Source organism: Heloderma suspectum, chromosome 6 (genome assembly GCF_057233095.1).
Source record: "Heloderma suspectum isolate Gila_16-S chromosome 6, 16-S_ref, whole genome shotgun sequence".
NCBI classification, from domain to species: domain Eukaryota; kingdom Metazoa; phylum Chordata; class Lepidosauria; order Squamata; family Helodermatidae; genus Heloderma; species Heloderma suspectum.
In genome coordinates this window covers 1,374,640-1,402,050 of record NC_139463.1, presented here as the reverse complement: position 1 = coordinate 1,402,050, position 27,411 = coordinate 1,374,640, and the positions used below count along the sequence as shown (strand labels likewise).

The 27,411-nt window shown below is 56.5% G+C and overlaps 2 protein-coding genes across 6 annotated transcripts in view; both read left to right on the top strand.

Annotated features, from left to right (window-relative positions):
- Positions 1-15,075, top strand: part of SIDT2 (SID1 transmembrane family member 2) — a 31,097-nt gene extending 16,022 nt beyond the window's left edge. For 3 of the 5 annotated variants that reach the window (XM_084860574.1, XM_084860578.1, XM_084860575.1), the window contains 14 exons: positions 440-558; positions 959-1,032; positions 1,239-1,305; positions 1,644-1,717; positions 1,853-1,976; positions 2,455-2,572; positions 2,825-2,961; positions 5,066-5,174; positions 5,450-5,526; positions 5,697-5,743; positions 10,493-10,598; positions 10,805-10,915; positions 11,199-11,312; positions 13,622-15,075. In XM_084860574.1, the coding sequence (XP_084716700.1) occupies positions 440-558; positions 959-1,032; positions 1,239-1,305; positions 1,644-1,717; positions 1,853-1,976; positions 2,455-2,572; positions 2,825-2,961; positions 5,066-5,174; positions 5,450-5,526; positions 5,697-5,743; positions 10,493-10,598; positions 10,805-10,915; positions 11,199-11,312; positions 13,622-13,684 (1,340 nt within the window). In that variant the 3' untranslated portion in view covers positions 13,685-15,075. The remainder of the gene's footprint in view (positions 1-439; positions 559-958; positions 1,033-1,238; positions 1,306-1,643; positions 1,718-1,852; positions 1,977-2,454; positions 2,573-2,824; positions 2,962-5,065; positions 5,175-5,449; positions 5,527-5,696; positions 5,744-10,492; positions 10,599-10,804; positions 10,916-11,198; positions 11,313-13,621) is intronic. The other 2 variants (XM_084860576.1, XM_084860577.1) reach the window with 1 other exon arrangement.
- Positions 15,076-22,066: 6,991 nt separating this feature from the next.
- On the top strand, positions 22,067-27,300 carry TAGLN (transgelin). The gene is made up of 5 exons (XM_084860566.1): positions 22,067-22,119; positions 24,131-24,330; positions 24,832-25,009; positions 25,871-25,973; positions 26,653-27,300. Exons 2-5 carry the CDS (start codon positions 24,151-24,153, stop codon positions 26,795-26,797), a joined length of 606 nt encoding a protein of 201 aa, XP_084716692.1. The 5' UTR covers positions 22,067-22,119; positions 24,131-24,150; the 3' UTR covers positions 26,798-27,300.
- The last annotated feature ends 111 nt before the right edge of the window (positions 27,301-27,411 follow it).

Sequence of the window (27,411 nt, the reverse complement as noted above, 5' to 3'; positions counted from 1 at the left end):
CCAGGAAATTTCATGGGTTGGGCTTCCAGAGCAGGGTGATCGCTGCTCCGGGGAAGGGGAGGAGCATATATGGAAGGCAGGGTGGCCTTCTCTGTGGCAGTGGGCAGAGCTGGGTTTGCAGCAGGGCTCTTGGCTCGTGCAGTGGGGCTGTCCCTGGCCCCGTGGCTGTGTGCCGACCCTGTACCCCAAGCTGTATGCCCCACAGAACTGGGTGGCTAGGTCAGCTTCATCGGTAATCCGAGGGCTTGGGGCTGGGCTGGCCATTGCCCGTTGCTCCAAGGGCTGCCAGAGGCCCCCCAAGACTCACCGAGACTCGCAGGATGCTGGGCTGGGTGTCCCCGGGGTGCATGGAGGTGCCTGGCAGGCCAGCTGGCCATGGGGGCCACAGGAGAGGTGCCCCCCGTGCCCTGGCAGTGACACTGGCCCACCCTGCCCGCAGACCGCTCCCTAGAGAACGTGGCAGGGCGCCCACGGCTTGACTCGCTGAGCTCCGTGGAAGAGGACGACTATGACACGCTGGCTGACATTGCCTCGGACAAGAACGTCATCCGCACCAAGGTGCCTCGGGGAGGCAGGGGGCACGTTGGCAGCTCTGCTCCTGATGGTGTTGGCTCGGCCGTCCTGCTGCCCTTGACGATACGCTGTAGAGGCGGGGGGGGGCGGAGCACGTGGCCGGGCGCGCTGCCTAGGCCTAGCTCGCTCGCTCCTCGGGCCTCTCGCCGGCTAGCTGCAGGCCCCCTGCGCTGGCGCTCTCTGTTCATGGGGGGGGGCCTGCCCTTGGGACGGGGCAGGCTAGATGGTGGTTCAGTACTGTGAATGGGGGGAGCCCCTGGAGGGGTCTCGGGGCTTGGAGGGGCTGGCCCTCCGTGCAGACCTTGGACCAAGCTTGTCTCTCTGTGTGGGGAGGGGGTGCTGGCCCCCAGCGTAGTTCACACCTGCGCCTCCCGTCTCCTTGCAGAAGTACCTGTACGTGGCGGATCTGGCCCGCAAAGACAAGCGGGTGCTGCGGAAGAAATATCAGATTTACTTCTGGTGAGAGGGGCTAGGCATGGGGGAGGGGAGAACTCCAGGGGCTGTCGTGAGCCCCCCTCGCCCCCCAATCCTTGGTGCTCTGCCTGTGCTGCTTTTTCACCTTCCAGTCCTGCCTGGGGCATGTGCCAAGCGGAGCCCCTGCAGAGGGCCTCCAGTGGAGCTGCGCAGCCGTTTGTCCACACGCCCCCCCGTTCTGTCTCCTGCAGGAACATCGCCACCATTGCTGTGTTCTATGCCCTGCCGGTCATCCAGTTGGTCATCACCTACCAGACGGTACCAGAAGCCCTCCTAGCCATCTCCTTGGCGCTGCCCACACTGGGGACCTCCCTGGGCAGCATATGGGCGCCAGGAGCCTGGTAGTCCTGTGTGCCATCCTGGGTGTGCCGGCAGTTAGCTGTGCCGCAGCTGGAAAGCTCAGCCCCTCCCCTGTGTCACCATGACCCAGGTCTCCTGGCTCTGAGCTCCCGTCCCCAGGCAGCCCACGCAGGTGTGGGGTGGAGGGCCGAGCCAGCCTGCCAGTCCCAGCCCCAGCACTGATTACGCTCTCCGTCTCTCTCTCTCTCTCTCTCTCTCACACACACACACACGCACATTCCCCTTGCTTTGGGCAGGTGGTCAACGTGACCGGGAACCAAGACATTTGCTACTATAACTTCCTGTGTGCCCACCCCCTGGGCAACCTCAGGTATGGAGGGCCAGGCCCGGCCCAGAGCTGGGGGGCACCATCTCTGTGTGGGCCCAGCGGAGCCGAGGATGGGAGGGCCTCTCTGCTTCCGTGGTGTGCTGATGCCTGCCCACACTTGTTCCTTCTTCTCCCCAGCGCTTTCAACAACATCCTCAGCAACCTGGGCTACATCCTGCTGGGGCTGCTCTTCCTGCTCATCATCCTGCAGCGCGAGATCAGCTACAACCGGGCGTTGATGCGCAATGATCTGCAGGCTGTGGTAAGTGATGGGGGGCAATCCTCCGTATCCTCCCCCTGCCCAGATGCTGTACATCACCTCCAACTTTGCAAGCCCCTCTTTTGCCTCTGCTGCCCTGGGACACCCTTGTTCCCCTCCCCGATCCCCTGCCTTAGGCGTATTCAAACAGGGAGTTAGAATGGAGGCTGAAGATGCAGCTGCCCCAATCCTGAGGCCCTGCTCATGGCGCCCTTGGCGGGAGCTACCCTCACGAGGCCAGGCCTGCCTTCTGAACCAGGGCCGTGCATGCACACGGATGGGCTTTGGGGCGCGTATTCCTCCCCCCCCCTCCCTTGTGCAGTGAGCCTTGGGAGCAGGGCTCATGGACAGCTCTTGCGGGGGCAGTGTGTGAGTGAGGGGAGGGCCGCAGCCACATGCCACTTCGCTGGAAGTGGGGCAGGCAAGGCAGTGGGGAAGGGTGTTGCCCCCCCTGAGATGGGGGCATCCTGCCTTCTCCCAGGAGTGTGGCATCCCGAAGCACTTTGGCCTCTTCTACGCCATGGGCACAGCCCTCATGATGGAGGGTCTCCTCAGCGCCTGCTACCACGTCTGCCCCAACTACACCAACTTCCAGTTCGGTGAGTATTGCCTGAGAAGTGCGACTGAGAGGGCGTGGGGGAGGCTGCAGGAAAGGCCCTGCAGAGCAAAGGGCTCCAGCGGCCTGCATCTCTCTAGGGAAGCCTGCCTCAGATGTTCAGCCAGGGCTTAGCCTTGGTGCGTGTGGAGAGATGGCCACAGGAGGGCCGTCTTGCCTGTGCGCAGAGGGCACTGCATCGCCACCCTGGAGCCTTCCCATGCCGACCGCCACACCGCTGCTTTCTCCCTCGCAGACACCTCGTTCATGTACATGATTGCTGGGTTGTGCATGCTGAAGCTGTACCAGAAGCGGCACCCAGACATCAACGCCAGCGCCTACAGCGCCTATGCCTGCCTGGCCGTTGTCATCTTCTTCTCCGTCGTGGGGGTGGTGAGTGGCATGAAGCCAGCTAGCTGTGCGGAGGACAGTGGCCAGGAAAGGGGCCTCCGGGGCAGCGGGAGTAGGCAATCTGGCACCCTCCAGGTGTTTGGGACTAGAACCCCCATCAGCCCCAGCCAGCATGGCCAGGGGTCATGGGGGTTGTAGCCCGAAACATCTGGGGAGCATCAGGTTGCCCCCCTCTGTCCTAGGGGCTTGCTGCTCTCTCACATGGCCCGGATCTCTTCTCGATCAGCCTAGAGTGCAGGACACAGAATCATGGGCTCAAGTTTCAGGAAGCCAGATTCCGGCTGAACATCAGGAAAAACGTCCTGACTGTCAGAGCAGTACGACGATGGCACCAATGACCTAGGGAGGTCATTGCAGAATGCTCCCTGCCCGAGTAACCCCATTGCAGAAGCCGCTGACTGGGCTTGCATGACGCAAGGGTGGTCGATGAGCCATGGTGGCTTGTTAACCGACCCGCGAGTGCCATGCAGTTCACCCTCCAGGTGCAGCTTGTTATGACGTCCAAACCTGTCAGGCTGGGGTGGCAACCCCAGGCCTGTCCTGCGGTTGCTGGGTGGTTTCTTAACCACGCCAACCACCCGCTCCTGCTGGGTTCAGACATGACAACAAGCCGCACCCGGCGAGGCTATCTCGGGAGATCAGGCAGCACACACAGGAGTCATTGGCAAGCCACCATGGCTGATTAAGCACCCTCGTGTCGTGTGAGCCGGCCCGCTTGCTCCTTTCCCCCCACCCTCTGATTTCCTGCTAGGATACTGATAACCCAGGGGTGGAGTGTCAGAAAATTATTATTATTATTATTATTATTATTATTATTATTAAATTTATTAATCGCCCATCTGGCTGGTCACCCAGCCACTCTGGGCGATGTACAACATACAATAAAACAGTTTAAAACAATATAATTCTACAATAAAAACATTTTCTAAAATACCCTAACCCACCCCAAATGCCTGCCTGAACAACCACGTTTTTAATGCACAACGGAAGCTCATTAAAGAGGGGGCATGGCGGAGTTCCCTAGGGAGGGAGTTCCACAGAGTGGGGGCCACCACAGAAAAGGCCCTCTCCCTCGTCCCCACCAGTCTAGCTGTCCTAGCTGATGGGACAGAGAGAAGGCCATCCGAGGCTGCTCTTGTTAAGCGGCCTATCTGGTGCTGCTGGAGGCGCTCCTTAAGATAGGCTATCCGGTGCCCCATTCTCAACCCACTCCCTCCCCCATGTGTCCTGTTCTGCATTTTCCTCCCACAAATACATAACAGATGGGGTTGCACTCCCCCTGAAGGAGCAGGTTCATAGCTTGGGGGGTTCTCCTTGACCCATCTCTGTTGCTGGAGGCTAAGGTAGCCTTGGTGGCATGGCATGCCTTCAGCTAGCTTTGGTTGGTGGCCCAGCTACACTCCTATCTGGACATGGATAACTGGCCTCAGAAGTCTGTGCTCCAGTAACCTCCAAGTTAGATTACTGTAATGCACTCCACATGGGGCTGCCCTTGAAGACGGTTCCAAAGCTATAGCTTGTACACAGTGCAGCAGCCAGATTGATAACAGGAGCATATAACACCAATTCTGGCCTGCTTGCAGTGGCTGCCTCTATGTTTGCAAGTCCAGTTCAAGATGCTGGTTTTGACCTATGAAGCCTTACATGGATTGGGACCATGGAGCCCCCAACTCAGTTTGAACCCACCTATGCACCATGGTTGCCATCTGGAGGCCCTCTTCCAGGTGCCTCCTCTGAGGGAGGCCCGGAAGGTGGCAACAAGGGAGCGGGCCTTCTCAGTGATGGCCCCCAGTTGTGGAACACTCTCCACAGTGCAGCCTGCCTGGCACCCGCATTGTTATCCTTTCAGCTCCAGACTAAGACTTGCCTCTACTCCTAGGCATTTAACAACATCTGATAAAATTAACTAGTCCTGGGATTTCTGTTGATTGTGTTAAATACTTTTTTGCCTGTAATTGGTTTTTATGTTAGGTTTTATGTTGTCTTCTTGAGGGTGTCATCTTTTGCAAGCCACCCAGCGAGCTTTGGCTGTTGGGCAGCATAGAAACAAGAGTCAGAATAATCACAGTCGTGCTCCCTCTCCCAGGTCTTTGGCAAGGGCAACATGGCCTTCTGGATTGTCTTCTCCGTCATCCACATCCTCTCCACGATGCTGCTGAGCACCCAGCTGTACTACATGGGTCGCTGGAAACTGGGTGAGGCCCACCAGCTCTTCTCCCTTCAGTGGTTCCTGCCAGTGCTGTGTGACACCCCCCCCCCCCCGTTCTGTGAAATTCCTTCCCCAGAGACTTCCCTGTCTGATGCCTGGCGCAGTCCAAAGGGTCAAGGCCTCTCGGGTGCCTGCCACGCAGGGCCCTGAGCACAGGACTGAGTCAGCCCAGCCGCCGCTGGCGTCCCCAGAGGAGCCTCCGGCAAACCCACCCAGGGTACTCCTGCTCGGCGAGGCTGCAGTGTGCCCGTCTCTCCGCAGACTCCGGGATCTTGCGCAGGACGTTTCACGTGCTGTACACTGACTGCATCCGCCAGTGCAGTGGGCCCATGTACACGGTGAGTACGTGAGACTGGCGCGCCCATTTCTGGAAGGACTGCCCAGGCAGTGGGAGGCTGTGTGGGAATGCCGCCTGACCCTGGCCCTGCCTAGAGGCCGGCTGTGGAGGCCCCATTGGCCTCTGCTCTAGGTGGTGGGCTGACTTGTCTCCCTCTGCTTGTGTTCACAGGATCGGATGGTGCTGCTGGTTATGGGCAACATCATCAACTGGTCCCTGTGAGTAAATGCTGGTGGGCAGAAAAGGCCCTGACCAGGGGCAAGGAGGGGTTGCCAGCTGGGCAGGGGGAGTCGTGCAGAACAGCAAGGAAAGGTGGGCTGAGTGCAGCAGGGCCCCTGACATTGGTTCAGATGGATGAGGACAAGAGACGTTCTCAGGGGTGGCCCCAAGTCCGCGGAATACACTCTCACCCGAGACCTGCCAGGCTCCCCGTCTTCCTACTTTTCAGTGGCTGATGAGTACTTCTTAAAATGGAGTGACCTGCTGCTTTCCTAGAATTCTTTCGATCTATGTGAACTGCTCTCTCATTTCACATAAAATCATATAGAATCATAGAATAGAAGGGTTGGAAGGGGCCTACAAGGCCATCGAGTCCAACCCCTGCTCAATGCAGAAATCCAGGTCAGAGCATCCCTGACAGGTGGCTGTCTAGCCTCATCTTGAACGCCTCCAGTGTGGGAGAGCCCACTGCCACCCTAGGTAATTGGTTCCATTGTCCTATTGCTCTAACAGTCAGGAAGTTTCTCCTGATGTTCAGCTGGAATCTGGCTTCCTGTAACTTGAGCCCATTACTCTGTGTCCTGCACTCTGCCATGATCGAGAAGAGATCCTGGCCTTCCTTTCTGGGATAACCTTTCAAGTACTTGAAGAACGCTATCCTCTCTCTCCTCAGTCTTCTCTTCTCAAGGCCAAACATGCCCAGTTCTTTCAGTCTCTCTTCATAGGGCTCTGTTTCCAGTCCCCTGATCATCTTTGTTGCCCTCCTCTGAACCCTCTCCAGTTTGTCTGCATCCTTCTTAAAGTGTGGTGCCCAGAACTGGACACAGTACTCCAGATGAGGCCTAACCAGTGCTGAGTAGAGAGGAACTAGTACTTCCCAGGATTTGGAAGCTGTGCTTCTGTTAATGCAGCCCAAAAGAGCATTGGCCTTTTTTGCAGCCACATCACATAGTTGGCTCATATTCAGCTTGTAATCGACAACAATTCCAAGATCCTTCTCGCTGATAGTGTTGTTGAGCCAAGTCTCCCCCATCTTGTAACTGTGCATTTGGTTTCTTTTTCCTAGGTGCAGAACTTGGCATTTATCCTTACTAAATGTCATCCTGTTGTTTTCTGCCCAGCGCTCCAGTCTATCAAGATCACTTTGAATTTTGTTTCTGTCTTCCAAAGTCTTAGCTATCCTGCCCAATTTTGTGTCATCTGCAAATTTGATCAGCATTCCCTGAACCTCCTCCTTCAAGTCATTCATAAAAATGTTGAAGAGCACTGAGCCCAGGTCTGAGCCCTGCGGTACCCCAGTCATTGCCTCTCCCCAGTTTGAGAAGGTCCCATTGCTAAGCACTCCTTTTTGCCCTTTTTGAAGATAGGGACAACATTAGCCCTCCTCCAGTCATCTGGCACTTCCCCCGTCCTCAATGATTTCTCCAAGAGAATAGACAGCAGTTCTGAGAGTTCTTCTGCCAGTTCCTTTATGACTCTAGGATGCAGTTCATCTGGCCCTGGAGATTTGAACTCATTCAAAGTAATTAGGTGTTCCTTGACCATATGCCTATCGATCTGAAGCTGCAATCCTGCCCCTTCAGCCTGTACTTCGCCTTTGCCAGGGGGGTCATAGACCCTCTTTTGGGAGAAGACTGAGCCAAAGTAGGAATTGCGCACCTCTGCCTTTTCTTTGTCATCTGTTATCATTTTGCCATCCTTATTTAATAGCTGAACCACCATTTCTTTCCTCTGCCTTTTACTATGCACGTGGCTGAAGAAAGCCTTTTTGTTGTTTTTAGCATCCCTCACTAACCTCAGCTCGTTCTCAGCTTTAGCCTTCCTGACGCCATCCCTGCAATTCTGTGCTACCTGCCTGTACTCTTCCTTTGTTGCTTGGCCTTCTTTCCACTTCCTATATGTGTCCTTTTTTGTTTTCATGTCATCTCTAAGCTTTTTGTGAAGCCACATTGGCTTCTTCGGTTGTTTTCCACGTTTTCTTTTTGTTGGAATTGTTTGTAATTGTGCCTTGAGAATTTCCTTTTTTAAAAGCTCCCACCCATCTTGGACTCCTTTCCTCGTTAGCGTCGCTTGCCATGGGACCTTACTGATCATTGTCCTGAGTGTATTAAAATCAGCTTTCCTAAAATCCAGGGTACGCGTTTGACTACACTTGGCTTTTGCTTCCCTTAGAACCAAAAACTCAAGTACAACATGGTCGCTTTCCCCCAGAGTTCCTGTAACTGCTACTTGATCCACTAAGTCATCTCTGTTGGTTAGGATCAAGTCAAGGATAGCCGATCCTCTAGTTCCTTCCTCTACTTTCTGTAGGAGGAAGTTATCTGCCACACAAGTCAAGAATTTCCTGGAGGGGCCATGTTTTGCAGAATTTGTCTCCCAACAAATATTGGGGAAATAGAAGTCCCCCATTACTACTACATCATGCTTCCTTGAAACATTGAGTATTTGCGTTTCAAAAATTTCATCCTCGCCTTCTCCTTGATTGGGTGGCCGGTAGTAGACTCCGACCATCAGGTTCCTTTTATTCTTTGCTCCATTTATTTTGATCCAGATGCTCTCGATGGGGCTACCAAGCTCATCCTCCTGTATTTCTATGCAGAGATATGTATTTTTCACATACAGTGCAAGCCCGCCTCCCTTTCTGTTCCTCCTGTTCTTTTTGAACAAGTTATATCCTTCAATTGCTGTATTCCAGTCATGAGAGTCATCCCACTAAGTCTCAGTTACACCTATCAAGTCATAATTTCCCTCCTGTATTAAGAGTTCAAGTTCATTCTGTTTGTTTCCCATACTCTGGGCATTAGTATATAGACATCGAAGACCATGTGCTTCATGGTCTGGCTTTCTTCCTACATGTGTCTGAAGACTATTATTGGGCGCTATCAGAGCTGTTCTCTCCATTGCAGTGCATGCTCCTACATCCATTGTTACCCCCAACATTACGTCTCCCTTCCCCGTAGGATTCAGTTTAAAGCCCTGCTGATGAAGTTCTTCATGCTGTGGCCAAACACATTCTTCCCATCCTTTGTGAGGTGCAACCCATCCCTTGCCAGCAGCCCATCTTCCCGGAAGTATAGCCCGTGGTCCCAGAATCCAAATCTCTCTCGTCGGCACCACCTTCGTAGCCAGTCATTCACCAGGAGTATTTTTCGTTCCCTTTCTATCCCTCTTCTAACTACTGGAAGGATGGATGAGAAAACTATCTGGGCCCCAAAGTTCTTGAGTTTCCTTCCCAAAGCTTCAAAGTCTGACGTGATCTCTTTGTAGCTCCGCTTGGCAATATCATTTGTTCCCACATGGATGAGAAGAAAGGGATACCTGTCAGTGGGCTTTATGAGTGCTGGCAACCTTTCAGTCACGTCTCTAATCTGTCCTCCCGGGAGACAACATACCTGGCGAGTCCACGGGTCTTCGTGACATACTTGGGTCTCGATCCCACGCAGCGAGGAGTCTCCCGCTACTACCACTCTTCTCTTCTTGTTGTAGGCCTGGGTTTCATTGCCTCTGTTTGACTGACCTTCAGCCTCTTGCTCACTCTCATACAGGTTCCCCTGTGATGTTTCCTCTGCAGGCTGTCCTCCAGTCTCACCCTCAAGTACCTGGAATCGGTTCCACAGCTCCACTGCTTCCACTGGTGCAGAGTGGCGTCTAGTTCTTCTTCTCCTAACTGTCACCCTTTTCCAAGGAGTATCCTCTACTCCATTTTTCTTCACCTCAGCATTTCCCACTTCTGCCTCAGCTTGCTGTTGCTCTTCAAGCTTCTGGTCTTCCCTTTGCTGCTCTAGTTCCCCCATTCTGTCCAAGAATTCTTCGTGTTCTCTTATTCCCCAGAGGGTCAACAGTTGCCACTCCAGTCCTCTTCCTTTTTCTTCCAGCAGCATGATCAACTTGCACTTGTTGCAGGCCGTGTCGGCCATGCTGTTCTCAGGCAAGAAAACAAACATTGCACGCACCTTGCAGGTCACCACCACTGGAGAGTCTTGTCCTTCCATAGCCTCTTTTCCCTTTTTGTGTCTAGCTTTGTGATTGTTCTAGACTAGCCTGTGCCTGCTCCTCTACTCAGTAGAGGTTAGAAGCAGAGTCCCACTGGTGTGGAAGTGTGTGTTACAAGACAAATAAATGGGAAAAAAAAGTTAGATAAAAGGGGGGGAAATGTTAGGGGCCTCCCCCTTGACCTCCCCTGCAGAACTCCCCTGGCCAACTCCTGTTTGCTCCCCCTGTCCGCTCGCTCTCTGGGAGCTTGCTTGCTTCTGTGGTCCCTGGACCAGCTGGAGCAGCTTGCTCTGCTCTGCTCTGCTCTGCTCAGCTGGGAGGCGGGAAACAGACTGAAGCTTCCCGCCCACTCAGCTGCTGGGAGTACTCAGGCCACACACCCCCAATTCAGTTGGAGCTCTCAGGAGCACCTGGTGACCTCACAGCCAATCAGAAGGACAAAAGGCAGCCCCCTGGGCTTCCTGCAACCCACTTACCTCTTAGCCTCTTTCTCCTTTGAGCCACATTTTAGGGATATGGGATTATTTTTGTTGAGTTAGTGTTTTTATTGAATTTGCATTGGATAAAAAATACTATATAAGCTGCTTTGGTGGTAGGTGGACAGAAAAGCAGGATAGCAATGAATAAATAGTGCTGAGACAAATGACCACTGAAAGCTGCCCGGGGCCTCTGGCGGCAGCCTGGATGGGCCTGGCAGGCTCTAACCGCACAGGGCCATCTGCTCGCGCCCCCTAACCCCGCCCCCTCTCCCACAGCGCTGCGTACGGCCTCGTCGTGCGGCCCAACGACTTCGCCTCTTACCTGCTGGCCATCGGCATCTGCAACCTGCTGCTCTACTTTGCCTTCTACATTATCATGAAGGTGCCGCGGCGCAACGGGGCTCCTGTGGGGCAGGGGGGGTCAGCTGTTCCCACCAGCAGCCTCTCCCCTGCGGTGCAGTGGCTCTCTGCCATTGGAGCAGGGGAGCTTCCTGCAGGATCTTGTCCTCTCTGCACCCCCAAAGGGCCCCGGGCCCTGGAACACACACACCCCCCCCCGAGGGTCTGATCGCTCCCCTTTCCCTGCAGCTCCGGAGCGGAGAGCGCCTCAAGCCGATCCCCCTGCTCTGCATCGTCTGCACATCCGTCGTGTGGGGCTTCGCCCTCTTCTTCTTCTTCCAGGGTCTGAGCACCTGGCAGGTGAGCCACTTCTCTCCCCGCCCCCCAAGCCTGCAGGGGCCGGGAGGGACGGGTGGCGGAACCGCCTTCCCCAGCCATGCTCGTGCACATTGGTCTGGGTGGCCGAGGCAGCCCCGTGCGCCTGCCGTGCCGCGCGGCTAGCTCTGCTCCAGCTCCTCCTTGGCTGGTCAGAAGGGGGAGGCCATGCCACGGCCCCGCGCTTGCACGGCAGAGTTCCGGGTTGTGCACAGAGCATGCGCCGTCTCCACCAAGTGGAAACGGGCCCTGATGCTGACCCCCACAGAAAACGCCGGCTGAATCCCGTGAGCATAACCGGGACTGCGCCCTGCTCAGCTTCTTTGATGACCACGACGTCTGGCACTTCCTCTCCTCCATCGCCATGTTTGGCTCCTTCCTGGTAGGTGGCCCCGGCTGCCCCGGGGCCAGTGGGGGCAGAGCATAGCAGCGCCCCGCTGCAGGCGCTGGGCCAAGCGGGACGCCGGATATTCGCAAGCGGGCAGGCAGGGACAGCAAGGGGGAAGTCTGCTGTTGTCAGCTGTGCTAGAGCCAGGGTGGCGTGGTGGTTATGGGGTTGGACTGGGATGGGGCGGCCCGGGCTCTAGTCTCCGCTCCATGAATCCCACTGGGCGACTTTGGGCCAATCCCGGACTATCAGCCTAACCTGCCTCACAGGGTTGCTGTGGTGATGAAATGGAGAGGAGGAGGAGGGCCATGTAAGCCAGCTCGAGTTCTTCGCAAGAGGAAAACGGGCAGGAAGTAAATGTAACAAATGAATAAAAAATAATTTCTTATTAACATTTATATACCACCTTATTTGCTAAAAAGCCATCAGGAAAGTGTGCAACAATTTAAAACAACAAAAACAAGAACATTAAAAACAGTAAAACTTTAAACCAACGACACATTTTAAAAGGCTAAATTGAAAAGATGTGTCCTGACCCCCTCTCTACAGGCCAAGCGAGTAGGGGTCAATTGTAGTCCTCAAGGGAGTGTGTTCCATAGTTGGGGCGACACAAGAGAAAGCCTTTCCATGCATGTCCAACAAATGGGCCTCTGCAGGTAATGGTGCCTGCAAAGGGGCCTCTCTGCAGATCTTAATACATGGGCAGGTTCACAGTGAGACAGGCAGTCCCTTAGATAGCCAAGTCCCAAGCTGTTCAGGGCTTTAAAGGTTAAGACCAGCCCCTTGAATGGAGCCTGGGAAGCAACTAGCAACTAGTGTAGGTCTTTCAAGATGAGTGTAACATGGTTCCAATACTATGCGCTGGTTAGCAGCCTTGCTACCACATTCTGCACCAACTGAAACTTCTTCAAGGGTAGCCCCATGCAAAGCACATTGCAGTAGTCTATGCAGGATGTAACTAACATGTAAGGGTGCATCCTATGCATGTTCAGACAGGAAAGAGCCATGCTGCCTGGGGAATGCTGGGAGTTGTAGGTCTTTTTCCTGTCTAAACATTGCACCCTAAATGTGACTTATTCCATTAGCTACTCCAAATTCCATAAAAAGTACGGTGAACACTTTGGGCCCAGCTCCATGGATTTAATAACATTACAAGTATGTGCACACAATGCCTTTGGCAAGTCCAAAGTTCTTTGCATACGTTACCTCTCAGTCTTGTCAACAACCCTGTTAACACAGTTCTGTGTTGCTATCCTGTAGTGTAGATGAGGGGCTGAGAGAGGCTGCTGAAGTCATTCATGGCAAAGATCAGAGCGGACCTGGGAACTTCCTGGTTCCCCCTATCTGTAGCCGTGCCGTGCTTGTGGAACAAGTGTGTGAGCAGTGAAATGTGCAAGATTATTTCACTGCTTAAGGGCCTCGGATATTCCTGCCTAGCAATGGGGCTCTGAGAAATGGGCATGTATCTTTAATCATAAACATACATGTATACCACCGTTCGATCAATATTCCCAGGGCAACTTTCAAAATGAATGAAATAATTAAAATGTAAATTAAAAAGCATAATAACCTAAAAGCAGCATAAAACTGTCAGCAGGATTAAAACTATTTTAAAAAAACCTTGGGAAAATACAAAGATACAAATACAAAGCCTGGCACTAAAAGGGCAATAAGGTAGGCACCAGGCAAACCTCTCTGGGGAGAGTGTGTCACAGCTGGGGTGCCACAACTGAGAAGGCGCGCTCTCTGACTCCTCTCCCTCTTTCTGTGAGCCATCCATCTCACCAGAAGGCAGGGCACCTGCAGGAGCCCTCTCCTGAAGGGCGTAGTGCAGGTACATATGGAGACAAGTGCCCTGGTCCTAAGCTGTGAAGTGCTTTAAAGGTCAAAACTAGCACTTACAACTGGGGCCAGAAATAGACTGGGAGCCAGTTCGACTGACATAGCACCACCATGATATACGGACAACGCCCAGTCCTGGTTAGTAATCTAGCAGCCACATTCTGCACTAACTGCAGTTGCCAAACAGTCTTCAGAGGCAACTCCACATATATAGCCACTACAGTAGTCTAACTTGGAGGTTACAAGAGCACCTGGATCACATCACAGGCTGGGGGTTCCTGTAGACTGAAGTGGAATCAGCATCCCACACACCCTCGTCCTAACACAGAAGCACAGTTATCTATGCCTCTTGAAAGAAAGGTGAGCCTTAACTTGCTCCGCCCACTCGCCCGAGAGAGGAGGCCTTCCCAGCCAGACGCCTCCTTCCTTCCTTCCTTCTTCCTTCCTTCCTCTCGTCATAGGTGTTGCTAACTCTGGATGATGACCTCGATTGCGTCCAGCGTGATAAGATCTACGTCTTCTAGATGGGCAGATCCCTGCCAGGCCCTTGGGGGCTTCTTGCCTGCCAGCCTCAAGACCTTTCCAGTGACTGTCGGCTTGCGGCGGACCTCGCAAGAGCATCCGGCAGGAGCTGGGTTTGCAGCAGGTTTCCCTGTCTGCCAAATGCATCCTGAAGATGCCGCCACCTTGGCAGGACCTAGGGAAGAAGAGCTGGGCTGAAGAGGGGGCCCTCTTTCAGTGCTGGGTCTTCCTGGCGCTGCCTGCCCCATGCCATTGGGCGGCTTTGAACATTGTTTGCATGCTGCCACTGAGACCTCTTGCCATCCAGCTGCCCCTGCTTGGGTCGCTCAGCCTTGAGGCATCAGTTTTCCAAGGGAATGAGTTGTCTGCCACCACCATTGGGAAGAGGCCATCCTGAGCAGGCCTACAATGGCCCCCTCTCAGACAGGAGGTGGGGAGACCATCACATGGGGAGGGCCGCCTTGTTAAGAGGCCAAACCAGGGTCGTGCACTGCCAGCCCCTTGTGCAACAGGTAGGCCTGGGGGCAGGTATTTGGGCAGCAGAGAGGCTGGTGCCATGAGAGCCCAGGCCTTTGTTAGGGGCCCAGCCTCCAGAGTTCTGTGTCCATTGGTAGCCCACCTTCGCACAACCTTAAGCACATCCCCGAGCTGCCTCCTTTCGCGGGCCAAGGACTTCTGGCCGTCTTCCTTCCAAGCGTGGCCTTTTGTCGGGAGGCAGAGTGCCATAGCTCACTTGCCAACAACATGCCTTTGTCCTGGGCAGCAGCCGTGCCCAGGCAGAGGGGCCCCTCCGCCATGCAGGAGGCACGTCCCTCCGTTCTTCAGGCACGCCGTGTGCGGCACTCTTCAGTGCCTAACGTCGAGTGGCGGGCTGGGGTCTGTCTGTGTTCTCGTCATCTCCCCTGGCGGGGGTCTGGGGCGACCACCCTGAGCCCCCCTTTTGGCCGCCACTGTGCTACTTGGCAGCTGAGCGACCGCTGACAGTCTACAATGTGCTGCCTGGGCTTGCTCCTTCCGCTGCGTTTTCCACTCCAAGGTGGGATCCGGGCGAGGCGTGTGCTCCGCTGTTTTTGTATGAGCTACACGTAGTATTCATAAGAATAGTAACAATCAAGGTGGCCACTTTGTCTGGGCTACAAGCCAAGGGGAGGCACCAGGAGCCAGCGGGAGGGATCCACCCATGGCCCCGTGGGGAGGGGGCAGCCCTCTCCCACCCCCATCATGAGAAGGGGCTCAAGTTTGTCCATTTCTGGTTCTTGGTTGTGGTTTAGATGGTTTTGTTTTTGTTCTTTTTAATTGTTCTTAGTGTAAGTTGTTGCAGAACAAAATTGCAGTTTTAATTTCTACCAGTTCTGCTGCCAAATGCAAAGAAATAAAAGACAGCCTTGCTTTGCGCCTTGCTTGGTCCTTGCTGCTCTTGGTGTGGGGGAGACTGGTGTCTTGGGACAGGGCCCCACTTCCTCCCCCCCGCCGCCGCCCCTCCCACCCTAGATCAGGGTTGATTTTCAGCAAAGCACTCGCTCTTCCTGGGCCCCGTACAGACTCTGCATGCAAGGAAATGAGTGAGCAGCTCAGTGCCCAGCAGAATCTCCACCCCAGGGACCCTCTGCAGGTAGTCCCGCCCTTGCAGATCTTAGCTCAGGGAGCTGTGAACTCTTTTAGCCAAGGACGAGTGTCCTTGTTGCAACTGCTCTGGGCTTGGGAAAGGCAGCTTCAGCCACTGCCAGGACCAGAGAGGGCAGGGATGGCATCGGAGAGCTATTAAGAAACAGGCATCGCAGCACATCAAGGGTGTTTCCAGGTGAGGCTTTTATTGTGCAACCCCACTCCCTGGTTCATGGAATGTGGGGATCGTGACATGGTTGTCTTCCTCCTGTAGCCTTCCCATGTTTCCCCACAACTATTTCTATCTTTTTTTCATACCAGAAAAAAAAAAGAATACCTGCACCAGGCCTTTGGATTGGTAGTTCTAGGAGCCCTCTGGGAGCACCTAGAGAGTGAGGGGCACCAAAGCCCAGCAAAACCGTGGGGATGAAGTGCTGTTAAATGCTCCCTCCCGAGGGCTTTCCAGTAGGCTGAGGCCTGCTGCACGTTCGCTCAAGGCAGTTTAAAAGTGGAGGAAATCTAGGAGGATGTGATGTTCAGTGTGCTCATTGGTGCCAGGGTGTGGGGGCAGATCTCCTCCTGCAAATAGCAGCTGCAAGGGAGCGATCTTTGTCGAGACCACCATAACAGATGAGGAGAGGTTTGAACTCCACCTCCTCACCTGCTGTGGTCCCAACCATGAGTCTCTCCCCGCCAGCAGTTCTTTCCATTTCTGAAAAGTCACATGGCAAAGACGCATTGAACGTGGAACAGCCTTTTAACTTGAGTGAGCGTGTGCCTTGTAGCCCTCCGAGTGCAACGGGCTTCATTTGGAGAGAGCCCTTGGCCCCGACAGAGGGTGGGCAAGTTATCATGGTCAGCTAGAATAGGAATAGTAAGAACATCTTGCCGATACCCCCTTATTTCAAACAATTCCGCTTCTACCTATTCCAACTCTGGTCAATGGAACAGACTATTGTCAGATTTTATCTGGTCCGGACAGAAGCCAAGGTTGAAGCGAGCGACTCTTGGCAGACCCCAGACAAAAGGTGGCCTTGCAGTGCCAAACGTGGAATCACGTTCTGCTGCTGCTCAGCTGAGATTCCTTGTGGGGTGGACGTATCCCTCCTCAGAGCACCAGTGGGCACTCGCAGAGCGACCAGCAGTGGGCAGCGACCCCCTTGGTGCCTTGAAGTGGGCCAGGCGTTGTGATAGGCCTGCATGCATCTTTGCGCGCCAGGGATCGGCAGTGCTGCGCTCGCATCGGGGCGCCGGCTCCTGGTCCGGCTCCACTAGTGCCAATGCCGCATCGTCCAGGGCTTGCAGCACCTAACTCTCCTGGGCTCCTGTGCTTGGTGGGCAGCAAAGAGGAAGGCAGCTCTTTTCCTTATTTGTAAAGGGGAACCTCTCTCCTCTACAGATGGGTTGAAAAGAATTGAACCAGCCGTGCTCGCGCTCTTACCAGTTTCTGCAACTGCGTCACTTTCTTAGCCTAAATCACATAAGAAAGGCAGCCAAGCGGCCGCTTAACTTCTGAATTATTTTGTTATTTATTACATTTATTAATTGCCCATCTGGCTGGCCACCCAGCCAGTCTGGGCGATGTACAGAGTGTATAATAGTTTTAAACAAAATTCTACAGTAAAGCCATCATTCTTAAAATACCCTAGCCCACCCCAAATGTCTGCCTGATCAACCAAGTTTTCAATGCATGGCGGAAGCTCATTAAAGAGGGCATGGTGGAGTTCCCTAGGGAGGGAGTTCCACAGAGTGGGGGCTATCACAGAAAAGGTCCTCTCCCTCATCCTCACCAGTCTAGCTGTCCTGGCTGATGGGACAGAGAGAAGGCCATCCGAGGCTGCTCTTGTTGAGTGGCCTGTCTGGTGCTGCTGGAGGCACTCCTTAAGATAGGCTGGGCCGGAACCATATAAGGTTTTAAAGGTCAAAACCAACACCTTGAAGTTGGCCTGGAAAACAACCGGTAACCAGCGCAACTCCTTCAGCCGTGGAGTGATGTGATCTCGCCAGCGGCTGCCTTTAATCAAGTGAGCCGCCGCATTCTGTACCAGCTGCACCTTCTGAACCTTCAAGGGTAGCCCTACATAGAGCGCATCTTTTAAGCGCTTTATGAATCTTTTATGGAAGTTGCTGTTACTTGAAATAAAGGGTTGATATCTATAAAATCCTCCCAGTGCCATTACTGGATGAGAAGCCATCCTACAGGTGGGCATGGGAGACTTGACAGGGCAAGTCTTTGGAAGAAGATGATCAGCAGCGTATGGGGAAATACCGTGTGTTTTCTTTTGCATCTTGTATCAAGCAACAGTAAGATAAAGGGAGCACAGTACAAGGTTCTTACAGGGTGGTACATTACTCATGCAAGGCTTCACCTAATGCGTTCAAATTACAGTCAAAACCATCGGGAGGGGTTCACAAGGAAAGTGGCCACTGGACCAAAGCCACTCTGTGCTACCAGTCCTTAGGGCAACGGGACCGGTGGCTGTGCTAGCTGGGGCTGGCCTGAGGTGTGAGAGGCAGGCTTCCTGGCAGAGAGAGGGCCTCCCCAGGGGCTGATGGTGAGCTCAGCCGAGACGGCTGTGGCATCTTCCTTCCAGCTCCCGAGGTAGCTGTTGTCCAAGAGCAGCCATCTGATGCTCTGCAGCCCCGATGGTTGCAGCCGGGCGAGGAGCATGCGGAGCAGACCTGGAAGGCCCTGCTGGGCACCCCCCCCGCCCCCGCCCCGGTCACCCACTGGTCCAGTCAATGGCTGCTCTCGGCTGCTTCCGCCACCCCGCACACCAGCCTCAGCACCACCCTGGCTAAGGCACATCCCGTCTCCCAGCAGAACTACTCCGTGGCCCAGCACTTGAGGGTGGCCCAGGTGCCATAGCAGGAAGGCAGCCGGCTGGCCGGTGGGAAGCCAGGAGGGGCAGACCCCTACATGGCAGCAGTGGCGGTGCCACATGGGCAGGCTTGCTGGGGGAGCCGGGTGGCAGTTCCCTGGCGGATTCTTTCTAGGCTCCTTCAGGGGCGATCAGTTTCTGATCCTCTCTCTGCGGGTGTCACATGGGCCCCACCTCTGTGTGTGTGTGGGTTGGGGGGGGGGTTCCGTGACTGCAGCTTTTTGCCCTGCAGCCTGACTAGCCGCTCCAGCTGCCAGCCCACTCTGAAGACGTCAAGGCCCCCCTGCTTGCCTCTCAAGTGAGTCTCTCACGGCCAAGTGCAGCATCTCCCACCACCCAGCAAGGCCAGGGAGCATGAGAGATGCTCCAGGAGGCCCCCAGCCCCTGCTCAGGTGGGCTTCCACCCTGCTCCATCACTGCCCTAGGCAGCATGGTCAGTGAGCAGAGCCTTGTCCTGGGTTCAACTTCCATCAGGCTAGAGTAATTCTGTGGCAATATGTCTCTCTGTGACCTCCTCTCAGCCTCAGTTCCCCATCTGTACAATGGGTGCAATAATAGTGCCTTAATTTTCCCTCAGCCATATCTCTGTGCGCCCACAGATCTCCACCTGCATGTATGGTGGCCACTTTATGGAGAACTGTCCTCTGTGTTGATGGTGGCCTCTCCTTGAAAGGCTGTTCAGGCCAAGCCCAGTTTTAAGATCAAGAACCACCAGAAGGGAGAGCAGCTGGGCCTTAAACTGCTGCCCATCCACATTTCACACCTGGACAGCAGACAGAGCAGCAGATGCGCCAGTCACCTGGCCACAATCTTCCCCACAACATGGAGATGTCTTGTGTTTTCTGATTAAATTATTGCCATTATTTCCAGATTTGTAACAACACCCCTTCGTTAACATGTCCAGCTCTGTGTCCTCTTTTTGGCAATGTGCCAGTGGCCACCCTGCCAGCACATGGCTTTGTATGTGCCTGCCTCCCTGCTCTCTGATGCACCCATGGTGTCCCGGATCATTTCCCGGCTACTTGCTGGTGGGAGAGAGGGACAAATCTGTCCATGTCGGCTTCTCTCCAGTTCTTCTTTTACCTGTCTCAAGTTCGGTTCATTCCATTTCCACATCAGTTTGAGTCTGTTTGTCTTCAAAGTTAGCTATGTGTATATGCATTTTATGGGCATTTCTCTTCATACATGCATTTTTGCAAGCAATTCTCCCATTTCTGTGCACATATTTCCCTGTTATATGTATCTCTGTCTGATGCTTTGATAGGAGAACTCCATTGCAAGATTCAAAGGAGTGTGGATTTTGAAGGATAACTGAATGTTGGTTCACATGTGGGTTCGAAAGTGCGACGTGCTCCCCCATTCTCCATGCTGCAGCAGGGCCTGTACTTTCCCATGGCTGCAGCCTGCAGGACACTGCGGCCTCCGGGACTGCCTCTGTCTCGCAGGGCAGCATGCTCCCGCCAATGGGGGAGTCCTCCAGTCTTGCCCCCCAGCCAGGCTGCGCCGTGCTGCTGACCAGACTGCAGAGCAGGCGAGAGGCGCTGGCACACAGAGCGGGGGCTTTGCTGCCGCCACAGAGACTGGCCTCTCATCCATGGCTGAGGCTGCGGAAACGCTGCCATTCCCAGAGGCCCCCAGCCCCACGGAGGGCCCCTTAGGAGCTGTGCACAGCAGGGGGCTCAGCAGCAGCCCCCCGCCCCTCGTGGCTTCCAGGCATGTGCTCCAACGCCTGCCTTTGCTGCAGCAGCCTGGCCTGAGCGGAGCTGGTCCTGGGAAGGCACCAGGCTGCTGCCCTCTCTGTGGAGTCTGTCTGCGATGCAGGAGTTTGCAAAGCAGGCAACGTCAGAGTGGGGGCCCACTCCGCAGGGTGCAGAATTGCAGCAGGAATGAGATCCAATTCCAAGCCCTGGTGGCAGCGGAGAGTAGACGACATCTAGCTCCTCTGTTCCAGACAGGCAGGCGCTGGCTGCGCTTGCTCAGCAGTGAGAGAAAGCACTCTGCGCAGGCTCGCTGGCATCGGCCCCCTCGCATCACATGTTCCAAATCGCACAGAAGTGTTTTCCACCCAGAACCCCTGGGTGGGGGGAGGCAGATGTGCAGGGGTTTATGCCGTGTCCTTTATTCCCCTTGTGATTTGACTTGGGCTGCCAGTGTGGCGAAGCCCGGTTGCTACTCAGTGCGACCATGGCCAGTACAAAGGAGCGGTGCTCCAGGCCACAAGAGCATTGAGAATGAAAGCGACAAGAGGGCAGAAGGCCGCTCATAACGGGCAGCTCCGGAGGTGGGGTGTGCAGAGGTTATGTGATGTGGGAGCACTGGCAGGTTAGAGGTGAAAACAGAGCAGTCACAGCACCACCATATTCCTTCTTCGCTCCTGCTGTGGTCCAGGGCTGTCTTGCAAAAGGTTGGACCGTTCCATGATTCCATGCAGGGGTGGATCAGGGAGCCAGTCAGGCAGCCCATCCTGTCCAGCGGAGGATAGAGTGGGGGCCAAATGAGCATAGTGTGTCTGGGGGGGAGAGGTCTGGGGGAGTGCAAAGTCAGTCAAGCTCATGCCAATTCCTTTTAGAATATATTACTGAATGATCACATTTTGTATTTATGTCGCACATTTAAATTGTTCAAAGCCGTACACATGCTCTCCATCAGTTTTGCCACAGCCCTGTAAGGTAGGACATTATTGTCCCCCTATTACTGATGGGTATGTGTGTGATGGGGCTGAGGCTAAGAGAACAGGGCTTGCTGAAGTTAGCTGAGTGCATTTGTGGTTGGCAGGGGACCTGAGCCAGGGATTTCTGCCTTGCAGTCTAGGTGGTCACTATACTGATCGTAGGTCTTTCATGGCAGAATGTATACCCCAGAGAAGGCCTTGCAGCTACACCCTTTGTTTCTACTTGTACTATATTCTCTTAACCATGAGTCAAGCAGATCCCCACGCAGTGACTGAGGTGTGCCACTGCAAATGGTTTTATATGGGGGTAACATATTTCCTCTACCATTCATGTAGCTCCCCATTCCTTCCCATTCAGTGTTTAATGGGAAAACACGTGCGCGCGCACACCAGATTTGGGTCTGGAATGAAATCTCATCTCAGCCACTGACTCACCTGGTGGTCTTGAGCAAGTCACTGTCATGAGGCCCCAGTTTCCCACGTTTTACTTAGGGAGAAGTTGTGCCCTGCCTCATAGAGGTGCCTGCCTTAAAGCATGTCGAGCATCTTGCCATTTGCAGCCACAGCCAGTTCTGATGAGGGCAGGAGCTTAAGGCAACATTTGAGGGGAACTGTGTTCAATAAAACATCCAACACCTTGGGAGATTAAAAACAAGTTAACCATTAGCCTGTTAATTTCACTAGTTTGCAGTTTTGAAGGATATTATAATCAGGCGAAATGGAACTTTAAAAATACATTCAGGCCCATATGGAGCATGACTGTGTGAACGAACTCTGCCTAGCTGGGGGGCAATTGCATTTCACAAACTCTTGCGCTCAGCATCCTTAGGCTATGAAAATGAGGACCCAATGGTGCATCCTTCGTGGTATTCAAATCAGGTTGGGGCTCAAGGGTCCCGTCTCCCCGCACCTCACAGGGAAACCAGCGACGCAGTCGGAGCAGACGCCGCCTTGCTCCCCATCTGGGCCTGCAGCTGTCCTGCCTAAAAAAGGACCGACTCCCCGGGACCGGCCCAGGCGAAGCCCGCCCCGTCTGACTCAAGCATGCGGGGAATGTCTGGGGAAGGCTCCTCCGTCACTGTCTTTTGGAGTCTTTCCCCAAATATGGTGCCTGGCGCGGCGTCCTTCGCTCAGCGGAGGGGATGTTCCCTCCTCGGGGGGCCGGGGTGACGTCACCGGCCAGGGAGCTGGCGCCTTTTAGCCCCCGGCCAGCCTTGCCTGGCTCCAGAGTCCGGGGCAGAGCCGAGCATCATCTGGGGAGAACTCCAAGCAGCCGCCTGTAAGTGCCGGGAAGCGGGGGAGGCTGAGCTGGGCACGGGGTGGGCGCGTCGGGGGGCCCGTCTGTCGGCGGCTGACTGAGATGAGACTGCCGTGTGTTGCCGCTGGGCCGAAACGGGGGCCGGGCCAGGCCGGTACCGCGCTGGTGAAGTTTCTGCGCGCGAATCCAGACGGGTCTGCATGTGTCTGTCGGGACCCGCTCCAGCGATCCCGGCAGCGCGCAAGGCGCAAGGACGCGCGGCGGCGGGCGGGGCGCAGACGTGCGGCCGCTGCGACGGTGGGACGGGAGACGTCGAGGCCGGCGATAAGTCGCGGGCTCCGAGCCGCCGCCGCTGGGCCGACAGCAGGGCAGGCCAGTCGCCTGCCTGCGGGCTTCCCGAAGGCCTCCGGCCGGCCGGCCACGCTGAGCGAGAGGAGCTTGGACCCACCTGGGGCCGACCCCTGCAGGGCTCCTCCGAGCTCCCCAGCCCAGCCCTGGGCGAGAGCGGAGGAGCCGGGGCCGCCGGGGCTCGGAGCTGCTGGAGGCGCGCCGTCGTGGCCCCCGCTGGGAGGGCGAGCGGAGCCCGGAGGGGCGAGGGGGCCGGCGGACCGGGCGCCTCCGCTGCGGGCCGGGCCCGCCGGCACAGCGGCAGCGAAGCAGCTGCGTGGGCCGGGCCGGGTTCGCGGGCGCCTGCTGGTTGGCACGGGGCGGCCAGCGCTGGAGGCCGGGGGGCAACGGGCGGAGAGTCTGGCGGGGGCGCTGTGCCGGGAGGGCAGCGCGGCCAGATCCGCGCCTTGCGGCGTAGCGGCCCGACCCGCCGTGGGGCGCTGCATCCCTCTTGCGCGTTTATGCCGCGTGGCGCGCACGAGGTCGTCTGGCGCGGTATTGTGGGTCATGCGGAGTAAAAGCGGGAAATGGCGCCGTGGCCCGAGTGTGTCGTCGGCCCCGCAGTCATCAGCACTTCAGCACCGACCTAAAGGGCTGGTGTGGACCTCGCCTGTCACTCGCTGCCTTCGCGCCTGGCCGGGGCAGCCAGTTGGGGGGCAAGGGAGCCCTCATGAGGGCCTCGGTGACCCGTCGGAGTGTTTCTGGCAGCGCAGCGCAGACGTTCCTGCGTCGCCCCGTCCGACCAGCCCAGCCTGGCCTGCCGTGGGCCCCGGCAGAGCCCGTGGAAAGGCTTTGTGCCCCGCTTCCCCAGCCAGGGGGTCCCTCGGGACTGCAGGGTTCATATTGCACTTGGCAGGAGGAGCAAAGCCAGAGGCTGGGCAACATGTGGAGAAATGGAGCGGCCTGTGCCGTCGCGGGTGCAGGGGTCCCTCCAGCCTCTCGCTGCAGGCCTGGCATCTGCTTCTCTCTGAGGGGGCAAGGGAACCTGCCCGGAGGCACTGGAGCTGTTGCCCAGCCACACAGGTCACGAACTCTTGGGCCTGCTGTCCACTGCCAGCACCCGCCTGGGCTGGCAGTCCGAGTGGGCTGGCTGCTCACCAGCCTCCGCCTCCATCTGTGGTGTGGATCCTGCCTGTCCTTGCAGACCGGCAACTGCTGATCCCAGCGGCTCTTGGTTGGATGGGCCTCCTGAGAGGAGAGCACCCACCGGGGCCCCTCCAGGCCAGCGTGGCCTTGGTCAGGGGTGCTGTGCATGGGAGGGTGCTGAGCCAGAGCACCTGTCCAGGCCACAGCCTGTGCACCTTGTCCCCTGCCCACACCCTCTGCTGGCAACAGCCACCTCCAGGTTCCCAAGCCCACTGCGGCTCCCACAGCACAGACTCGCCTCGGGCTCCCCGGCCTTGCCCGTTCCACACCATGCAGCGCAAAGGCTTCAGCCACACCGTCTCAGGCCTGTGGTCAGCATCACATTGACCTGAGGGTGACGGTTTCCACCTTTGGGGCGAAAGGAAGAGATGCTGTGATGAAGGTGGAATGTGGCTGCGGGGGGGTGGGCTGCCTTCCTCCCTCTGCCCCCCCCAGCTCTCTCCTGGTTCAGGCAGAGGGCAGGCCTCAGCCACACCTTCCTCTCTGCCCCCCCCCCCAGGACATCCTCCTCCATTGAGCATGGCGAACAAAGGCCCTTCCTTTGGCCTGAGCAGAGACGTCCAGGCCAAGATCGAGAAGAAATACGATGACGAGCTGGAAGAGCGGCTGGTGGAGTGGGTCGTGACCCAGTGTGGGGCAGACATAGGGCGCCCCGAACGTGGCAGGCTGGGCTTTCAGGTCTGGCTGAAGAATGGCATTGTAAGCACTGACTGTTTGCTGCCTGTCTGTCCCTTCCCAAACTCCCTTTGGCCCCAGGCTCAGCCCCATGACCATAGGGCATAGCAGGAGGAGGCGTGGCGTAATGACGAAGGAAACCGTGTCCCTGGGCGTGTACGGACGACACTCTCACCTTAGCAAGTAACCCTATGGCCCCAAACACCTGATGTCAGGGCTCCCAGGTTGAGGGGAGCAGTCTGGGCCCTGGGGGTGCCCTCCATGACTTCGCCACTTTGGAAAGGGCAGCCTCGACTTGCTCTGTGGCCTGCAAATGCAGCCGCCGCCCTGAGCCAGGGAGGCGGCCAGCCAGTGCGGGGGTGGGCGTGTTGCCCTTGCTCCCGGGGGTTGCAGTGTTCTGAAACCAGGGGTGCCCAGGCCTGTCTCAAGGGCTGGTCAGTGGAACTTGGAGATGCCCTCTGGTCCGTCCGTCCCCCCCGCCCCATGGCCTTGAGTGAGCTGTGCCCTTTTTGCTCCCTCTGGCAGATACTTGGCAAGCTGGTCAACAGCCTCTACCCCGGCGGCTCCAAGCCCGTGAAGATTCCCGATCCTCCTCCCACCATGGTCTTCAAGCAGATGGAGCAGATCGCTCAGTTCCTGAAGGCGGCTGAGGACTACGGCGTGGTGAAGACGGACATATTCCAGACAGTCGACCTCTTTGAAGGTGGGGGCTGGCCGAGGCCGCATGAAGCAGGGGGCGAGAGGCAGGCGGGGAGTCCACACAGGTGCAGCGGGGGGGGGGCTTGTGGGGCATCTGAAATGGCTCCATGGCCTTTTCCCTGGGCCAGTGTTGAGTGTGTATTGTGCTGCCTTCACAACAGCTCTGCAAAGTAGGTCACTGCTGTTTGCATGGCAGAGCCAACTGCATAGAGGTAGATGGTGGCATCTCCCAGACCAGGTGCAGGCCGGTGGGTCTCAAGCCCTCTGTCCTGTCCTGCCCCTTCAGGGACAGGCCTCTGCCCGCCCCAGCAGTCCCAGGGGCTGCTTGGCAGTTGCTATGCGTATTCCACCAGGCTGAGTGTTTGGCGGGGTGAGTTTGGGCTTTCCACATCCAGCCGTTCAGGAGCAGCCTGAACACACACAAGCCGAGCACCTACAGAAGCCCAGGACTAGCTTGGAGGGGGCTGCCAGGAAGACAGGTCCGTGGCTTGGAACAGATGTGGGGATTCAAGAGGGACGTAATGAACAGGGACCGTGGCTGCTTTATACCAAAGTACCCCCTGGGCCAGCTGGCACGGTGTTGTCTGTACTGACTGGCAGCCTCTCTGCAGGGCTTCTGCAGGGCCCTTTGCCAGTCTGGCTGGCGCTGTTGGAGACTAAACCTAGGGAAGACCCTTCCCCACGCAGCACAGGTGCTCCCCAGTGGCAGAACCATGTCAGGAGAGCTGGGGAGAGCGGCTCCCCCCGTGCTCCGGGCAGCCAACGGCCAGGGAGGTGTGCCAGCGAGGACTGGCCCTCAGGAACACGGGCGGTGCCTTGATCCAGCCCAGGTGGAGACCCTCCCTCTCTCTCCCTCTGCTCCCAGCTAAGGACATGGCTGCAGTTCAGAGGACGCTGATGGCCTTGGGCAGCCTTGCAGTGACGAAGAACGACGGCCAGTACCGCGGAGACCCTTCCTGGTTCATGAAGTAAGGGGCTTCTGACGCTCAGCAGGAAGCTCGGCAGAGGCATGTGTGTGCGTGCGCATGGAGGGCCCACCAGTTCTGCGCGGCAGAATACGTGGGGGCCGCCAGACCCTTTCAGCTCAGGCAGAAGGGGCAGACCCCCGCTCCCCCAAAGCTGGCGTCAAGGGTAGGCGTGGTCGGGCCCCCACTGGGGCCCCCGGATGTGCGCCTCCTCCCCCTCCCCATGGCACCCCGCTCTTCCCCGCCTCTGCTCTGGCCCAGGCAGCGGTGGTGGCGAGGAGGGGGAGCGGCGCTGCCACAGCCTGCGCGCTCCTGGCACTCTGCCTGCCACGCTAGCCGGCGGGCCAGTGGTGAGCAGGGGGAGCCAGAGTGGCGGGCAGCGGTGAGCAGGCGGACTCCGTGAAGGGGGGCCCACGGGGGGGCAGCCCAGGACCCAGCCTGGCCCCAGTCTGACAAGGGAAAGTGCCTACGTGGCAGTCAAGTAAGGCCCCTCTCCAAGATCAAGCCGCTGGCGCGCTTCATCCCCGGCATTCTGCACAATTTGCCTTGCTGTGCCAAACCCATTGCTGCTGGGGGGGGGGGCGGGGGGGCTGTTGGGCAAGGTGCTGCACCAAGCGAGAGCCACACCAGAAGCCTCTCTAGGGCTCACTCTTGAGAGCCTCTTCTCTCTCCCCGACCCCAGGAAAGCCCAGGAGAACAAGCGGGACTTCTCAGAGAGCCAGCTGAAGGAGGGCAAGAATGTCATAGGTCTACAAATGGGTTCCAACCAGGGAGCCTCACAAGCAGGCATGACAGGCTACGGGCGACCCCGGCAGATCATCAGCTAAACAGGGACCGGCACCCCTGGCACCAGCACCGCCCACCCCCAGCAGAACTGGCCTTCCACTCCTGCAGTAACCACCCCAATGCCACCTGGATGAATCCTGCTGCTGGGGCAGCAATGGCTGCCGATTGGGTATTTATTGGAGAAAGTGGCCTCTGGGAGCAAGCGCGGAGGGGCCCTCGTGCGGCCGCTGCATGGCGCTGCCCTTCCCTTCAGCTTGCGCCATCTCCAGCCCCAACGGCACTTTGCATGCTCCCCGCTTCACTGGCTCCCTTGCGCCCATTCCGCAGCTGAGGCCTGGGCCGTCTCACAATGCCTGGTGCTGCGGCCTTGTAAGGTGCCCCGATAAACGGGTCCTTGGAAATCATGTCCCTGCTGAAATTTGCACAAGAGAAAGAAAACCTTTTCTACGGATCCTTGCCAATGGTGGGGGAGGGGACCAACTCCCCACCCCCATTTTGTATTTTTTGTTGTCCATCAATTAAAAACTATGAATCTTTCTAGGTTTCTTGGCTCTTTATTTGAAGCTCCTCCATTCTCATGCTGCAGTTATGATGCTGGGGAAAGCTCGAGCGGAACAGCTGGACCTGGAGAACGCAGACAGGCAGACCACGCCCA

Bases quoted from the DNA above. Each gene is read 5' to 3' on its own strand.
- TAGLN (XM_084860566.1), top strand. From the start codon at position 24,151: ATGGCGAACAAAGGCCCTTCCTTTGGCCTGAGCAGAGACGTCCAGGCC. The intron at 24,331-24,831 runs GTAAGCACTGAC...TCCCTCTGGCAG, and splicing joins TCTGGCTGAAGAATGGCATT to ATACTTGGCAAGCTGGTCAA. The intron at 25,010-25,870 runs GTGGGGGCTGGC...CTCTGCTCCCAG, and splicing joins GACAGTCGACCTCTTTGAAG to CTAAGGACATGGCTGCAGTT.